The following is a 17,593-nucleotide window of genomic DNA, read 5'->3' as shown; positions in this document are numbered from 1 at the left end:
AAAAGGATCCAGAATAAACTATGAGTAAACCTGCAACATATACAAACGACCATCTACCATGTTGTTTATAAACCAGGTTGTTTATATTCCAAAAATATAAGGTTGGTTTAATATCAGAAAATTAATATATAATAATAATATACCTCATTAACAGGATAAAATGCAAATACCCCATCGTCTCAATAGATGGAAAAAGCATTTGACAAAATACAATGCTTCTTAAAATATAATGCTTCTTTTTTATCCTCAATATATTTCTTTCCAGATTTATTGATATAACATTGTGTAAGTTTAAAAGTTACAATGTGATGATTTGATACAGGTATATATTGCAAAATGATTACCAATAATCATCAACACCTCCATCACCTCACATAATCACCATTTTATTTTTTTGTGGTAAGAACATTTAAGATCTACTCTCGTAAGCAACTTTCAAGTATATGATTGTTAACTATAGTCACCATGCTATACATTAGATTCCCCAGAACTTACTCATTTTATAACTGGAAGTTTGTAACTTCTGCACATCTCCCTATTTCCTCCAACCCGCAGGTCCTGGCAACCACCATTCAAGTCTGTTTCAATGAATTCTGCTTTTTTAGGTTCCACGTGTAAGAAAGATGATACAGTATTTGTCTTTCTCTGACTTATTTCACTTAACATAATGCTCACAAATGGCAGGATTTCCTTTTTTTGGCTGAATAATATTCCACTGTGTGTGTGTGTGTGTGTGTGTGTGTGTGTGTGTGCGCGTGCGCGCGCGCGCACACACACATTTTCTTTATCCATTCATTTGCCGATAGACATTTAGGTTGTTTCCATGTCTTGAGTATTGTGAATAAAGGAAATGCAGATATCTCCTCAAGATAATAATTTCATTTCCTTTGGATATATACCCAGAAATGGGATTGCTGGATTATAGAGTAGTTCTCTATTTTTCATTTTTTTAGGAATCTCCACACTCTTTTCCATAGTGGCTGCACCAACTTACATTCCCACTAACACTGAACAAAGGTTCCCTTTTCTCCACATCCTTGCTGTCTCATCTTTTTAATAGCCATTCAAACAGGTGTTTTGTTTGTTTGTTTTTTACTTTACTTATTCCCAACTAAGAACAGAAGGGAACTTCCACAAACTGATAAAGGGCACCTAGGAAAAAACAACAGCTAATACCATCCTGAATGGTGAAACACAGAATGCTTTTCCTCTGAGATTGGAAATAGGCAAGAATGTACTCTCTCATTACTACTTTTGACACTCTACTAGGTACTGCCAAATACAATAAAAAGAAACTGGAGACATATATATCAGAAAGAAGTAAAATTGCATTTATTCAAAAACAATATGATCATCTACGCTGAAAATCTTATGGGCTGTACAACTGTTACTAAAATTTATTAATAAGCAAATTTATTAAAGTCACAGGATAAAATATCAGTGTACATAAAAAAAAAAAATTCAACCGTACTTTAATATACAAACTATTAGCTATGTAAATGTGAATTTAGGAAAGAATACTATTTACAATGGCATGAAACAATAAAATACTTAGAAACAGATTAAAGAAAATGTATTAAGATCTGTACAATGAAAACTACAAAATATTGCTGGGAGAAGAAGATCTAAATTGAAGAAGATCTAAATAATGGAGAACTATATTAATGCTCATGGATTGGAAAAATCAATATTGTTAAGATGACAATTCCCCCAAATTAATCTACAAATTTAACGCAATCCCTTTAAAAATTCAACTAGTCTTCTTTGGTAGAAATTAACAAGTTAATCTTAAAACTTTATTGGGAAACACAAAGGACCTAGAAAATCCCAATTTTAAGAAAGAATGAAGTTAGAAGACTCTTATTACCTAAATTTCAATATTTATTTTACGCTACAGCAATCAAGATAGTACAGTACTGGTGTAAGAACAGATAGACATAGAGATCAACAGAACATTAAGTCCAAAAACAAATCTAGCAGCACACACAAGAACTGGATGGATGGAAGTCTAAAACTGATGAGAGTTGCACAACTGTACAAATTTATTAAAACTCACTAAACTATATATACACTTACAATGGGTGAATTTACTGGTACAATAACAAAGCTGTTTAAAAAAGCTTTACATGGGGGATGGCCGGGTGGTTCAGTTGGCTAGAGCGTGAGCTCTGAATGACAGGGTTGCTGGTTCGATTCCCACATGGGCCAGTGAGCTGCACCCCGCCCCCCAACAACTAGATTGAAGACAACGAGCTGCCGCTGAGCTTCCAGAGGGGCAGCCGGATGGCTCAGTTGGTTAGAGCCCAAGCTCTCAACAACAAGGTTGCCAGTTCAATTCCCGCTTGGGATGGTGGGCTGTGCCCCCTGCAACTCAAGATTGAAAACTGTGACTGGACTTGGAGCTGAACTGTGCAACTAGATTGAAGGACAACGACTTGGAGCTGATGGGCCCTGGAGAAACACACTGTTCCCCAACATTCCCCAATAAAATTTAAGGAAAAAAAAAAGCTTTACATGGAATAAAAAACAGCAGTGCCAGGAAAACTACTCAGTTACATAGATAATCTGGTACCAACATGTTAATTCTAGTACCAGATTTATAAATAAAACGTTATACTTGATAGAGTTATCAGCTAAACACGGAGTTTTATCTGAAGTCCTTGAATTCCTATGGGAAACTTTTATCTGAGATCCATGAACTACTCCTTGAAATTATAAAATCTGGTATGTATATACAAATATGCACCTCATTAGATTTTTTTTATTGAGGTAAATTTATATAACATAAAATTAGCCATTTTAAAGTGTACAATTCAGTGACATTTAGTACATTCACTATGTTGTGCAATCACCACCTCTACCTGATTCTGAAAATTTTTATCACCTCCCAAAAAACCTGTATCCATTAAGCAGTTACTGCTGTTCCTCTTCTCTCAATACCCCCTGGAATCCACCATCCTGCTTTCTGTCTCTCTGGATTTACCTATTTGGGATATTACACATAAATATAATCATACAGTATGTGACCTATTGAATCTGGCTTCTTTTACTCAGCATAATGTTTTTGAGGTTCATCCACATTGTAGTATGTATCAGAACTTCACTGCTTTTATGGCTAAGTAATATTTCGTTGTATGGCTATGCCACATTTTATTTATCCATTCATTCACTGAAAGACTTTGGATTGTTTCTACCTTTTCACTCTTGTGAAATGTTCATAGCTGCTACGAACATTCATGTACAAGTATTTGAGTATTGTTTTCAATTCTTTGGGGTATGTACATAGAAGCAGAATTGTTGAGTCCTATGGTAATTCTAACTTTTTTAATAACTACAAGACTGTTTTACACAGCAGCCTTCATCAGATTTTCAAAAGTATCTATAACTCTAGTAAATTTCTTAAATTTCTCTTTATGGTTTCCTATTCCAGAATTTGACAGGAGGTTTTAGCATGTATGTGACAAGTTCCTCCACCTAAAATTTCTCCCCTCTTGTAGGAAAAATGAAAGCAAGGTTACACTAATGCTTAAAATTCTAATGATTATGTATGTTGGCTTTAAATGGGTAATGCACCAAACATACTGTATGCTTCTCTAAGTGAGCTAAAATAATTAAACTGATAGTCAAACCTCTTCTTTTATATCTGTCCCTTAGAAGGAAACTAGCTTGACTTCCACATCTTCCAAAAAAGGGTGGACCAGAAAGAAAAAAGCCCTACTCCACTGGACAGAACTGGGGTAGTAAGAGACCATAATGTATTTGAGACTGGAAAATAGATTAAGACTATTCTGCAATTGGCTGATACCATTAGGATGACACGCTAAGATCCAAGCTTCACTCCTCTAACTCTCTGCAAAGAGAAAAAGTGTGAATTATACCTAAGTCACAGCATGGAAGGAACTAATAAACAGTCACCACATAAGCCGAGACTTTCACAAAGGAAAAAATATTCCAGAACTCATGAAATATTTCCACCATCATACCAAGGTTATAGGGAATAACAGACAGGGTGATTGATGCGATTTTTACCAGTTTCTTTCTCTACGATCTTCTTTACTCTTTAGGGACTCACTGTTTCACTGTTAAACAGAGTACTTAATTCAGCTGCCCAATAGGGAAGCTGTAATTTCTCCATAATGGAGAAATAACATTATAAATCATTAAAAGTCCCACAAACCCAAATCGATTTTTGAAAAACATGCCAAGACTATGGGGAAAAAACAGTCTTTCAACGAACGATGCTGAGACAACTGGATATCCACATGCAAAAGAATGAAGTTTTCACCTTACAAATTACAGAAAAATTAACTCAAAATGGATCAAAAACCTCATATAAAATTTAAACTGTAAGACTCTTAGAAGGAAATATAAATATAGACTCACTTCACATACAGGGACACACACAGACTGAAAGTGAAGAGATGGAAAAGATATTCCATGCAAATGGAAACAAACAAAAACTGATTCTTACGTCAGACTGAATAGACTTTAAACAAAGCTGAAAAGGGATTACAAAATGATAAAGGGGTCACTCCAACAAGAGGATACATTTATAAAATATTTATAAAAGATTTGTAAAAACATAGGAACACCTAATTATATAAAGCAAATATTAACAGACCTAAAATTTCATTTAAAAAGAAAGTTACTTACTCAGCACATACAGTTTTTCCCGCTGATGTATGTGCAGATACTAACACAGACTGATTATTATCAACACATTGAATGGCTTCTCTTTGAAAAGCATCAAGAATAAATGGGTACTCCTATAAAAATAAAAAAGTATTAATATCCACTGGAAAATTCTAGCCACATCAGAGCACACTTAAAACCAAGAGATGCTAACCCCAGGGGCATTCTGGGAGTATTTCTTTATAATTCTAGTTAGGAAATATGCTACCCACTAGAGAAAAATTAGAAAAAGTAAAAAAAATCTTTAACTAGACAGTATAGAATTCTGTTGTCTAATCTTTCCATTATTATATTATGCTTATACATATATCAATTATAACACAATAATCATTACTATTTGTCAAAAACATTCTTTGTGGTAGGTACTTTGCAACACGGTTTCTATATATTCATCTTCACAACCCCTAAAATAGGTGTTATTTTCTTTCACAGATGGGAACTTTGAGGCTCTGAAATGTGAAGTCCTTCACTTAAGTTCATTCAGCAGAGGCAGAAGAATATATCTACTGTATGATATTTTAAGAGTTCATGCTTACTCTCTACCACACTGCCTTTGTTACGGAGAGAAAATGACTTGGAAAATTTTTATCCATCATTTAAGGTCTATCAGGACTTCAAAATCCATCCAATATAAGCATTATAGTTTAGGTTTCATTGGAAGCTTATTAAACACCTAAAACTATATGCAAAACTTATTGTACACATGCATTTTTCTAGAGAAAGGGTGATAATTTTCCTTAGATTCTATAAAAAGGTTGAGAATCATTAATTTTTAAAAATCTCAACACATAATGCTTGGTTTTCAGCATAGTTGTTTACTTATTCGGTTCTCATTATATTTGATTTCAGGTAGCTTTTTCTTAGTTTATATACACTGGGAAGTATAAAAATCTCATTTATAAGAACTTATCAAGATTTTTAGGAAAAAGAGAAACTCACAAAACTATAAAAACGGTATTGTCCAAAATACAGACCTTTGCAGCTTTTCCAACTCGAGGTTTAAGTGGTAAATAATCTTCATCTGCAGGAAGTGCAACCTGATGTAAAAAAAAAAAAATTAAAAAAAACCACCAACTAACTTACGATTCAAGAATTTATATATTCAGCACTCCACAATCAATGATGGTTTGAAAAATAAGTGTTTGATAGTCCTACACACTGTAAAACTAAAACTGGCCTTAAGAACAAGTCAAAACACTAAAGCTCGAAAAAAAACCTCTTCTAGTGTTTAATCTAATCATAATATAATTAAAAGCTTGTAAGACTATCTCCCAGAAGAAATTGTGTTTACTCAGGTCTAGGGTCTTTCTTAACTTCCTATTTTCCACATCTAATGTATTACCTGACATTTATGAGTGCTCAAAAAAAGCTTAATGGACATAAAATGGGATGTCACTATATGAAAGAAAACTATGCAAAATAAAATAATACTCCCTATTTCCTGAAACAGGAAAGTAATTTTCCTCCAATAAAGATTAAGATCTTGGAGAGCAATTCATAATATAGCTAAATTCCCAAGACTTAAACCTTTTAGTGTATATATAATCTATGGGTGGTGGGGGGGACAAAGTAAGGTACACACAGAAATTACCAGTAATTTCTGAGAGCAAAACTTAAAACTAAACAAGTATTACCGTGTTTCCCCGAAAATAAGACCCAGCCAGACAATAAGCTCTAATACGTCTTTTGGAGCAAAAATTAAGACCCGGTCTTATATTATACCCGGTCTTTTATTATAGTAAAATAAGACCAGGTCTTATATTAATTTTTGCTGCAAAAGATGCATTAGAGCTAACTGTGTGGCTACGTCTCATTTTCGGGGCAACATGGTAGATAAGAGTGTCTTAGAAATATTGAGAGATTGTCTGTAAATTTACAACTCAATTACAATTAAGGTAAGGTGGGTAGCATTTCAGAAAGAAATAACTAGGTCTTGACTAAAATTAAGAAAAGTGAAAATAAATTATAAAAACTAATACTGAATGTATGTATTAAAAGAAATATGATTTTCTAAATGGAATCTATAATGGGGAGACAACAGTTAGAATTTGGTAGTTTATTCAGCAAATTAGGAAAGGGTTTATAGTTATGAGTTGTTTTTCTTAGAGAATGAACACTTCTAGGGGACATTCATCAGTCTTTCCCTTAAGACTATATATTCCCCATTTATGATTTCAAGAAACTTCTAGGTAGTTTCTGATTTTCAGATAGTTTGATAGTGAGAGGACTACTTATTCATTTAATTAAGCAAATGACATTCTTTTGTATACCTCCATCTCTTATGAATATGATAAAAGCGAGTCTAGCCTAGAGAACACAACCCTTGGAGCTCTGAAAAAACCAAATTTCTGGATCAGAAAATCTAAAGACTGGACCCTAAAATAGGTGTGATCCCCATCAGGGTATGATCCACTTGTGGGGCCATACTACTTAGTTGGTTGACCGCCCTTGCATTTCTCCTGATACTTTCTATGATGTGAACAAAGAACATCAGCATGAAGCAATTCAGATTTTAGCATCTCCGAGATTTAACAGAAGCAACAACAACAAACTGTGTTTTGATATGTATGAGAATCAAAGATTTTTGTTTTTATTCTCTGAGAATAGCCTGGGTAACACTAACACATAACAGACAGAAGAAGCCTGTACTGACTAGAGTAAAAAATAAATAAAGATAGAAAACCAGCAGAATGATCAAAATGACTTAAAAGATGAATGGAAAGTCAGGAAGTCTAGCAGGGATTTTCCAAGCAGAGCACTTGATAGCAACTATGGAAAGGAAGGGACCATATTTCTTTTGTTTATCTCTTTATACTCAGTGAATAAATGTACCTGACACTCAAAAGATATGTACTAAATGAATAACCATAATGGGGGAAAAGAGAAACAACATAGGGGCAGCCAGATGGCTCAGTTGGTTAGAGTGTGCTAGCTCTTAATAACAAGGTTGCCAGTTCAATTCCCACATGGAATGGTGGGCTGTGCTCCCCGCAACTAGATTGAAAACTGGACATGGAGCTGAGCTGTGCCCTCCACAACTAGACTGAAGGACAACGACTTGACTTGGAGCTGATGGGTCCTAGAAAAACACAGTGTTCCCCAATATTCCCCAATAAAAATATTAAAAAAGAAAAAACAACATAGTGGCTAAAAAGCAACCTAGAACAAAAGAAGCTTTACAATATTTATAGATAAAAAAGGGCAAATAAGTCAAGGGAAAATGAAATGATCTAAGTCTTTGTGAAGAAAGGGTAAGATACAACCAAGCACACTGAGAGAGAGCAAGCCTCCTTAGCCTAAAAGAGGCAGTGTTCTTTTCCTATGAGTGGACGTGACAGGTGCAGATATGCTTGGTGAAGGAGACTGTAATCAGAGGACCCTCCAACTTGAGATCCTCAAGCCTCTAGATGAAGTAACAGGTGAAGTTACCTGCTAAAAAAGTGAGAAGAGGGGGCAGAATAGAAGGCTTGAGGATAATCTTGTGGAGGAGGACAGCTAGAACTTTGACCTCTTAAAAGCAAAAGTTGTATGTTTTTTCCCATCTTTTTAAGACCATAGAAGGGTCTAACATTAGTATTGACTGAATGATCAAATGGGTGTAATTCCTGCCAAACTAAGTGCTATTCTAAAAGAACATAAGGAACTTTCAATAGAAAAACAAGTATTTTAAATAAGGTTCTAAATCTATCATTACATCATTTTTGTTAATTTGGAATTACTGTTTATTCAATAAAGACTTTTAATAAGATTTCCAAACTACCTGTTGTGGAGGAGAGACTATTCCAATGAAGTGACCACCGCCTAACTGCTGCTGGACTTGCTAGCTAAATCCTGGCCAAAACAGACTGATTCTCCAAAATTCCTTCAGAGACGGTCTGATCAACCCCACAGCATGCTGGTTTGTGCTGGTGCCCAGAAGAGGACATTGCCTGCCCCCGGAGCAGGCATGTGAGGTGTTTCTCCCCTTATCTGGGGCGGTTCATGCCCCAGTACCCCCACCCATCCCGTCCTATCTTATACAACTCCTTAGTACCTGCCACATGGAGGATATCCATGTCCTCTCATTGCTCCCAAAATGCACCTCATATTTAAGTTCCCTTAATAAACTCATCAAGTAATCCTGGAATTGTCAGCCCCTTTTTTGTTCTCTCAGTCCCGCAAAATTTTATGTAACATCTATAATAACGACGTGTGTGGTTATACTGTACAGGGGGCTTAATAAAAAGTGTTACAGTTCCCTTATATCCCATGTTTATAAACTCTCACTTCTAAAGGGTTACTATAAATTATCAGTGACCACCATCTTGTGGCCCAACAATGAAACTGCAGTCATCACAGCAAGACATTGAAAAAGCATGTGACCTGCCAAGTGGCACAGTTATTTGACTTTGCGAGTATGGGAATGATCATGTACTGAACACCTACTCTGTGCCGTGTACCTCACCTAATTTTCTTATATAATCTTCACAACCACCCCACGAGATAAATTCCATTATTCCAAATTTATAAATTAAAAAACCAATGTCAAAGAGGTTAAGAAATTTATCTAAGACTAGTTAGAAGTGCTCTGCCAGGATCTGAGCTCAGGTTTGGATACAAAGCCCCAGCTCCTTCCATTAGACTATGTACACCACGCAGTCTTGTTTCCAAAGCCCTTAAGACCAAACTGCTTGCTGATCATCATACCAGATAGTCCAAAGCAAAATTCCATTTATAAAACCAACCTACTGTATACTGTTTGTACTTACCTCATGTGTACAGCCTTCAACAGTTTCAACCGATTGTACCTTGACTCTGGGCATCAAGTCTGCCAAACTTGAAAAAAATTGTTAAAGTTACATTTAAATAAATTATTTTTCTATAACTAGATAATAAACCTCTAATCTGTAATGTTAAGAAAAATGACACTGCCCAATTATCAGTATTCCAAATTGGAAAAAGTTTGACTATTAAGAATATTCAAAAAGTTTCACATTGCTCAAATATATGCTTAGAATTTAACATAATCAGTTAACATTTTTTATTACAAATACAGAACAGACGCTAAATGAATTATTCAAAGAATTATGTCTTAGTTCCAGTAACTATTTTGAATAAAAAGTACCTCTCCAAAACATGGTCCTACTTCAAAACAGGAAGCTGGTTATAAAAACATGATACAAAGTACAAAATAAACTAGTCTAATACAGACGTTGCCATAATTTATAGAAGTCTTCCCTATTCTCATCAAAATCCTAAATTATACTAATCTAGGTTCTATTTAGACTCTGAAAGGACATGGTGTGGATAAATTAAAAATATATCAAATAAATGCGTTTCTGGCTAGATTCATTATTTGCTTATTGATTTTTCTATTTTACTTTAAACCGATAATCATGCTTTGGATAAAACCCAAGGGATAGTTACTACAACAAGAAACAATGATTTTAAATTGTAATCTATTCTATTAGCTCAAGCAAATGGTGTATCTTAAATATTTCAGTGACACATCTACCACCACATACAGTAGCTACTTTTGCTAACTACAATAACAGCCAATTGGTTTTTAAAAAAAAAAAAAAACAACACATAAAAAAGAGTGAATTCCTCATGGCATTGCCAAGCTAGAATATGGAATACAAGAAGCAAAGCCGTGAAGATCATGATCACAAGAAAACAAGTAAAAGTGCTACTTAAGAAACTGGCATCAACTTCTAGAAAGTTCCAGCTTTCAAAAATCACAGAAATACCAACTATTTTAGCCACAAATATCCATGGGTATCCCTCATTGATAGTATTCTTGAGATTCATAGCCACTCTCCGGCTACATGCAACAGTGAAAATCTAATTCCTGCTAATCTTCCTTCTCATTTATTCCTTCCATTGGGTCAGTTTTATTCTTTCTTTTTAGTCCACTCTTCCAGGGATCCTCTTCTTGGAACATTAATGAATAAAGGAAATATGTCATTTCTTTAAAAAAAAAAAAAAACAACACACGCTTCAACACTCTCAAAGTTAGATTCTAAAGTACTAAAATATCTTTTCTATATTGTCTTCCATTTCTCCAAACTTAGATAAATGTCCTATATTTATATGCTTATATGACTATATAAAGAATATCTCCATTGCTCTAACTCAGGAGGTACTTTCATAAAGTAACCACACATAAGCAATTTTCAAAACTTCATAAAACTATGTACTTAAGAGTTACTGAAATTTATGACAATGAAAATCGTACCTTAAGTCTTCAGTTACTGACTCTTCTACCTTGGGCTTCTTTCCAAAAATGGGTTCATCTGTACCCTCGAAATCTGCATCTCTCTTGGTTTTCCCAGTATTAGTTGACTCTGATTGTAATTTACCATCAAAACGTTTCCTGAGAAGTAAATAGTTTAAAATGAATTCTGCAGTATCAGTTCTTACTTTAAGAGTGACTCCATAAAATATTATTCCATATACAATTAACACCATTAACAGAAAAACTCATGTAAATAGATGTTACAAACCAAATTTCTTAAAAATGAGTGCAAAGGAGTAAAACACATCAAATATATAAAAATCGATCAATTCATCAAGAAACTAAACACATAATCAGACACCCATGTTGGTCAACATTGGAAGTTCCTTAGAATACAACTCATTTCTCTTAAAACTGATACAGAGAAAGAATTAAGCATATATCCTGTCTTTCCTCTATGAACTGTATTTCAAGGCAAACAGCTGATGAGGAAATGTTCTTTTTTTATAGATGGATTCCAGGTAATAAATGCAGGAAAAAATGATAAAAATAGAAAGTCACCATTTTGAATCTACTACTGAAATAATGTAGTTAGACAATTATCACAGGTGCTAAAGCCATTGTGTGAAAGGTTGATGATGGATTAGGCTGACACTCTTAACTCTTATCAATCTTAGAAAAATGGAACAGCATCAGGTGTATTTTATGATGTAATGCTATAGGAAGTACAAAGCACCACCCTGAAGCATTCTTATCTAAAACAATTGAACCTGATTATAACTAAGTTTATATCAATGCTGTCTAACATATATATATCTACATAATGCAAGCTACCCACGTAATTTTAAATTTCTAGTAACTATATTAAAAGAGTTAAAAAGAAACCAATTTTAATACATTTCATTTAACCCAATATATACAAAATATTATTTCAGTATATAATTAAGATAAAAATTAATGACATATTTTACATCTTTTTAAATATAATTTTATTAGTTTCAGGTGCACAAGACAAAGCAAAACTTAGACGTTTATCATTTATATCCATCACACTGTGTGAACCCCCTTCCCCCCATCCACTATCCCTCTGACATCGCAGAGACATTACATTTCCACTGTCTCTATTCCTAATGCTGTACTCCGCTTCCTGTAACCATATACATACAAATATATACATATACATACATATATATATTTATATAAAATTATAGTTGGCATTCATTATTGTTCAGCTTCAGGTGTACCGTGCAGAGATCAGGCATCTACATCATCCCTGAGGTGGTCTCCCAAATGGGACACATGTCCATCGGATACCCTACAAAATCTTTACATTATTGATTACGTTCCCCAAATTAATTTTCAAAACCCCATGGCCATCTTGTGGTTACCGACTATTTTCTAAACCTCTCACCTTCCCCCTTATCCCCACCCCCCGGCCCCTCTAGCAACCCTCAGTTTTTCCTCTATGTCTTCAAAGCTGTTTCTGGTTAGTTCATTCACTTATTCTTTTCTTTAGATTCCGCATATAAGTGAGATCATATGGTATTTGTCTTTCTCTGTCTGACTTATTTCACTTAACATAATGTTCTCTGGGTCCATCCATGTTGTTGCAAATGGTAAGATTTCTTTCTTCTTTGTGGCTGCGTAACACTCCATTGTATAAATGTACTACAGTTTCTTAATCCAGTCATCTACCGATGGGCATTTCGGTTGTTTCCATGTCTTGGCTATTGTGTATAGTGCTTCAATAAACATAGGAGTGCATAAAGATTTCTGAATTGGAGTTTTGGATTTCTCCGGATAGATACCTAGGAGTGGGATTGCTGGATCATAAGGTAGTTCCATTTTCAGATTTTTGAGATACCTCCATACTGTTTTCCATAGTGGCTGCACCAATCTGCATTCCCACCAACAGTGCACGAGCGTTCCCTTTTCTCCACATCTGCGCCAGCACTTGTTGTTTGTTGATTTATTGATGATAGCCATCTTGACTGGGGTGAGGTGGTATCTCACTGTGGTTTTTATTTGCATTTCTCTGATGGTTAGTGAGGTTGAGCATTTCTTCATATGTCTGTTTGCCATCTGTATGTCCTTTTTAGAAAAATGTCTCTTCAAGTCCTCTGCCCATTTTTCAATTGGGTTGTTTGTTTTTTTGGAGTTGAGTTGATACATTTTTTTTAAGTCTTCAAAATTCAGTGTGTATTTTATACTCACAGCACAGCTCAACTATGATTACCTACATTTTAAGTGCTCAATTACTACAGGTGGGTAGTAACTATTATATCAGATAATGCACCTCTAGATATAGGGAAAATTTACAGTAAATACTGGATATAGTAGCTAGTTAAATGACAGTATAAGAAAGAAAATTCAGGATTTGGGAAACTATACAAGACAAATGACCTGGTTACTCCTCTCAACCACCCCTCCAAAGGATATTAATGGCATAAGGAAAAAAGAGGGAGACTGTTATAGAATAAAAGACTTAAGGTATATAACAACCAAAACAGCACATGGACTTTGTTTGGATCCTAATTCAAAGAAACCAACTACAAAAAATACACCTTTGAGACAACTGGGGAAATTTCACTCTGGATTCAATGATATTAAGGAATTACTGTAAAATTTGTTGGGTTGTGATGGAAAAGAAAGTCCATTATCAATAAGACGCATACTGAAATATTTTGGGAGAAATAACATGAGTAGCTTTTGATTTACCAAAACAAAAAAGGTGGGGGGGCGGTGGAAACAGATTGCCAATGACTTGATATTGCTGAAGCTGATTTATGAGTAATGGAGTTTTTCATACTATTGTTTCTCTCTGTGTCTCTATATATACGTAAAGACAATTCTAATAATCAAGTTTTTTTAAAAGCACCCACTTTGTTAGAGTATTAAATACGTAAGTTCCTTTAAAGTTCCATGATCTGCCATGTGTTACGCAAATCAATTGGAAATCATGCTATACACATTGATTATGAGTAAATTATGATAGGATGATAGTTGGAATCTGACAAATTTTTTTTCCTAAAACACCTAAACAAAGCTCCACAAGTTACTAATGTTCTATATTTTCTTATGTATTTCCCTTCTCTAATGTTCACATATATTCTAATAAAATTAAAATGTAAATTAGGTTATTTTTATATCCTACAAGTTTTCGCTTTGGAAGGTTGCAGAAACAGCTGCAAACTGAATTAATTCTACCGTAGTAATTTTGAAGCAAAGTTTTTACTAAAGTGGAAAATTATATATGTATTGTCTTAATAACATCATAGTTGCCCATTCAAACTACAGCAATTATTAATTATTCTTGTTTGGAAAAAAAAATGAAAAAAGAACCTTTTTCATTTTCCCTGAAAAGTTCCCCAAGACTTTCTCACTCCCTTCAACTCAATGAGAGAGGAAAACTATTTTTCTACTTTGTGTCACTCTTACTTATGTGACACTTCACCCTCCTGATTGTTCTGCTAGTCCTCTAATCTCTGCGTTACTATCCTTTTCCACAGAGCTCTCCACCTCAAGCAGGACCAATTCAAATAACCTCAAAACAGCTTCCTCCAGTTCTGGTGTTTCTCCAAGCCCTGATTAAAATTGCCCTCGGACCATCTTACTTTTATCTAATAAATGCATTAGCTTTTCACTGTTCTACTATAAACAATTCTGTACACTTTCCAGTAGTTATAAGCATCGGTCTATATATATGTTTACGGGCCAGTAATTTAAAATTTTTTTCTTAATAAACTCAACGTTACTTAATATACTCTAACAAAGTGGGTGCTTTTTAAAAAACTTGATTATTAGAATTGTCAATGTTAGCTAGCTTTTGAAAACTTATTACGTACTACGGTAAGCGCTGTTAGGCGCTTTACACGCATTATCTCATTTAATCCTCACAATAACCCTAGTGTAGGCACTATCATCTCCTTTTTATAGGCAAGAAAACTACAGCTTGGAGATGAAATGTCTCTCTTCTGTTGTTCTCCAAGTCAACCCAAATCACTGTTTCTAAGCTTGTTAACCCTTTACTCAACTGACCGTTTGTTTCGTTTGTTAAAGACCACCTACCAGATGCCGTTCTGGTGCTGCACAACCTGACAGAGACCTCATAAGCGCTCACGACCCCACGGCGCAGACTGAGGTAGAGTCAGGGAAGGCCTAAGGGAAGTGCAACGGCCGAGTCCACGCTGCCTGCGAACACCGGGGAACGCCAAGACCCTGCTTCCCCAAAACAGCATTATTCCTCCCTCTTCAACATTTTTCTCAAACCCTTTCACTTCCGGACGCCACTCAATGTACACCCCACTTTCTCGGGCCTTTCAAGAGTCGTATTTTCTTCCCTCAGCACTAAGCAAAAAAAAAACAAAAAACATACACGTTGCATATCTTCCTTACCCAGCCTTTTCCGCAGACCCTGGCGGCCCCTTCCACTTCCCCTTCTCCTTTTCCTTGTCTTTTTTGGCTCCGGGCGCAGTGGACGAGTCGTCCTCGAACACGCTGAAGAGCTCATCCCCGAAAGCGTCCGCCATCTTTCAGAGCTAGGAGACCGAATCTCCCTCCTACCCACAATGCTCCGCGCCTGCACCGATAGTGAAGCTTCAACGGAGGCCCATGGGAGACAAAAAGTAGTCGAGTCACACAGCTACCGACGATTCTTCCCCGACCTTCTTTTCTCTTACGACCTTTTTCCTTTCTGAGATCTTTCCTTCCTTTCCGACGGCTAAATGGGTGGGCAGCTCGGTGGCTAAACAGGAAGTTCCACGAGGGAGTGCGGCACCCAGTAGGCACCTGGGGGGCGGCGAGGAGGCTGGACCTTAATGAATCGGGCCAATTGCGAGGCAACGATCTCCCAGGCCCGAGAAACCCGGATGGAGGACGCCAGGTGGAGTCGCGGGACCCGGGGAATGTAAAGAGCTTTTGGAGGCTGTGCTGAGGTGGTTCCCGGGCCCGGACTGAGAGGAATCTTCGACTAAAATTGCAACCATGGGCGGCAAGAACAAGAAACACAAGGCGCCGGGAGCCGCGGCGTTCCGGGCCGCCGTGTCTGTTTCTAGAACTAAATCTGCCGAGGCCGGAGCTGCGGGCGAGGCCCAAAACAAGAATCCCGTGGCTAGGCCGCCCCCCGCTGCAGCAGTCGCCAGTACCAGGGAATCCCGAGTCAAGCAAGGTACGTATCGTCTAGCCCCGGGCTTTCTGCTGCTTGTCCGGATGGAGAAGCCTTCGCACTTGGGCGGACCCTCAGTATCTTCCACAACCGAAGCTGCTGTCTCCCTGTCGGATAGCCTTGTTTTAGATCAGTCTAAGCTATTAGAGCCTCCAAAGTTCAGACGGTAGCCCTGTTGTAGCCTGGCGTCTCCTACATAACCCCCACTTTTTATTCTGAGAACAAAATAAAAATTGCGTTGGCTCACGTTTCAGCAGGGATCAGTCCTGAGCCACGATTATCCAAACTAGAGTAATGCGGAGAGCAGTGTGCAGTTCCTAACCTCTTGGAGCCAGACCATTTTCTACCTGGTCTTTGTATCATTTTCAGCTACGATGTAGTGTTTCCATGTGTTAATGGAAAAATCAATAAGAATTTCAGTACTTACACACCGAATATGGATATAACATACTGTAAAGTTACCTGCGATCTTTACTGCAGCCATTCATTTTTGCTTGCTTTGCGATTTGGTTTGATTAAAACTTGGAGATTACCGATTCCCGAGATCAGGTGACTATTATAGCTGGTTTTAAACGATGAACAGTTATGCGCAGTTTTGCCCTGCTTAGTTGGTTTGCTTGTAGTACTTTGTGATATATTCATACAACAGACATTCGTTAAACACCTGTGTGTCTGACGTGATGTTAGGAATGGGATGCGCAAAATAGATATATCACCTTTCCCGGAGTTTGCCAGTCTAAGGGAGGAGACAGGCATTAAATTATCATACAGACACTGCTTTATAATTGATCAGTGCCATAAAAGGCAAAGGAAAAGAATTTAACATGGTAATCTAATTTTTACTGGGGAAAGGCATGGGTCATGGATAATCTTGTTGAAAGTGACAGTTAAGCCGAGATCAGGAGGATGGATAAGTGTTAATTCTGCAGAGAATGGCAGAAATAATACTCCTGGCAGAGGTAAGGATCACCATGTGTCCAAGAAAGTGCTTAGGCCTTTGAGGTACTCATAGCATGTAAGCATTGCCTAAGAAGACTGAAGAAGTAGGCAGGTACCAAATCTTCACCCAGAAAGTGGATAATAATTCTTGGCTTTGCAGTTTATTTTAACATTTTAACTACAAAACTGTTATGCCTCTAATTACAGATACATAGGATTTCTCCTTGACTATTCTGTGGCACTTTTAGTCTGTAAATCAACCTCTTTCCCGTGATTTTTTTTTCTGTGGCTCTGTCTTTTGCTGATACTACTGAATGCTTTGAACCCTAATAGTCATTTGTTGTATTCTTTGGGTCCCCATTCCCCCAGCCCCAAAATGTGACCCTTACTGAAAGTGTCAGTCTATGATAGTATAGTTCCCTCTCTACAGCCCTTCTAGGAGAGCTCATCTACTTTCGTTATTTCTGTCTTTTCCTCTGTGGATGACTCCTCAATCAACATGTCCAATTCTGGTCACTATTCCAAACTCAAGTCAGCCATTTCTATGTTACTTGTGCCTTTACAACCCTATTTCCCAAGTA

General features: G+C 36.5%; 2 protein-coding genes across 2 annotated transcripts in view; one reads left to right on the top strand and one right to left on the bottom strand.

Annotated features, from left to right (window-relative positions):
- MTREX (Mtr4 exosome RNA helicase) overlaps positions 1 to 15,695 on the bottom strand; it is a 77,197-nt gene extending 61,502 nt beyond the window's left edge. Inside the window, exons 1-5 of the mRNA XM_019743136.3 lie at positions 15,305 to 15,695; positions 10,910 to 11,047; positions 9,441 to 9,507; positions 5,667 to 5,729; positions 4,654 to 4,766 (exon numbers count right to left, since the gene is read on the bottom strand). Of these exons, the coding sequence (XP_019598695.1) occupies positions 4,654 to 4,766; positions 5,667 to 5,729; positions 9,441 to 9,507; positions 10,910 to 11,047; positions 15,305 to 15,438 (515 nt within the window). The 5' untranslated portion in view covers positions 15,439 to 15,695. The remainder of the gene's footprint in view (positions 1 to 4,653; positions 4,767 to 5,666; positions 5,730 to 9,440; positions 9,508 to 10,909; positions 11,048 to 15,304) is intronic.
- Positions 15,696 to 15,758: 63 nt separating this feature from the next.
- The window catches only part of DHX29 (DExH-box helicase 29), a 42,090-nt gene continuing 40,255 nt past the window's right edge, over positions 15,759 to 17,593 (top strand). The window contains exon 1 of the mRNA XM_019743126.3: positions 15,759 to 16,076. Within this exon, the coding sequence (XP_019598685.3) occupies positions 15,893 to 16,076 (184 nt within the window). The 5' untranslated portion in view covers positions 15,759 to 15,892. The remainder of the gene's footprint in view (positions 16,077 to 17,593) is intronic.

Source organism: Rhinolophus sinicus, chromosome 3, assembly GCF_057876585.1.
Source record: "Rhinolophus sinicus isolate RSI-liver-muscle chromosome 3, RSI-T2T, whole genome shotgun sequence".
Classification (NCBI taxonomy): Eukaryota; Metazoa; Chordata; class Mammalia; order Chiroptera; family Rhinolophidae; genus Rhinolophus; species Rhinolophus sinicus.
This window is presented reverse-complemented; position numbering and strand designations above follow the sequence as displayed.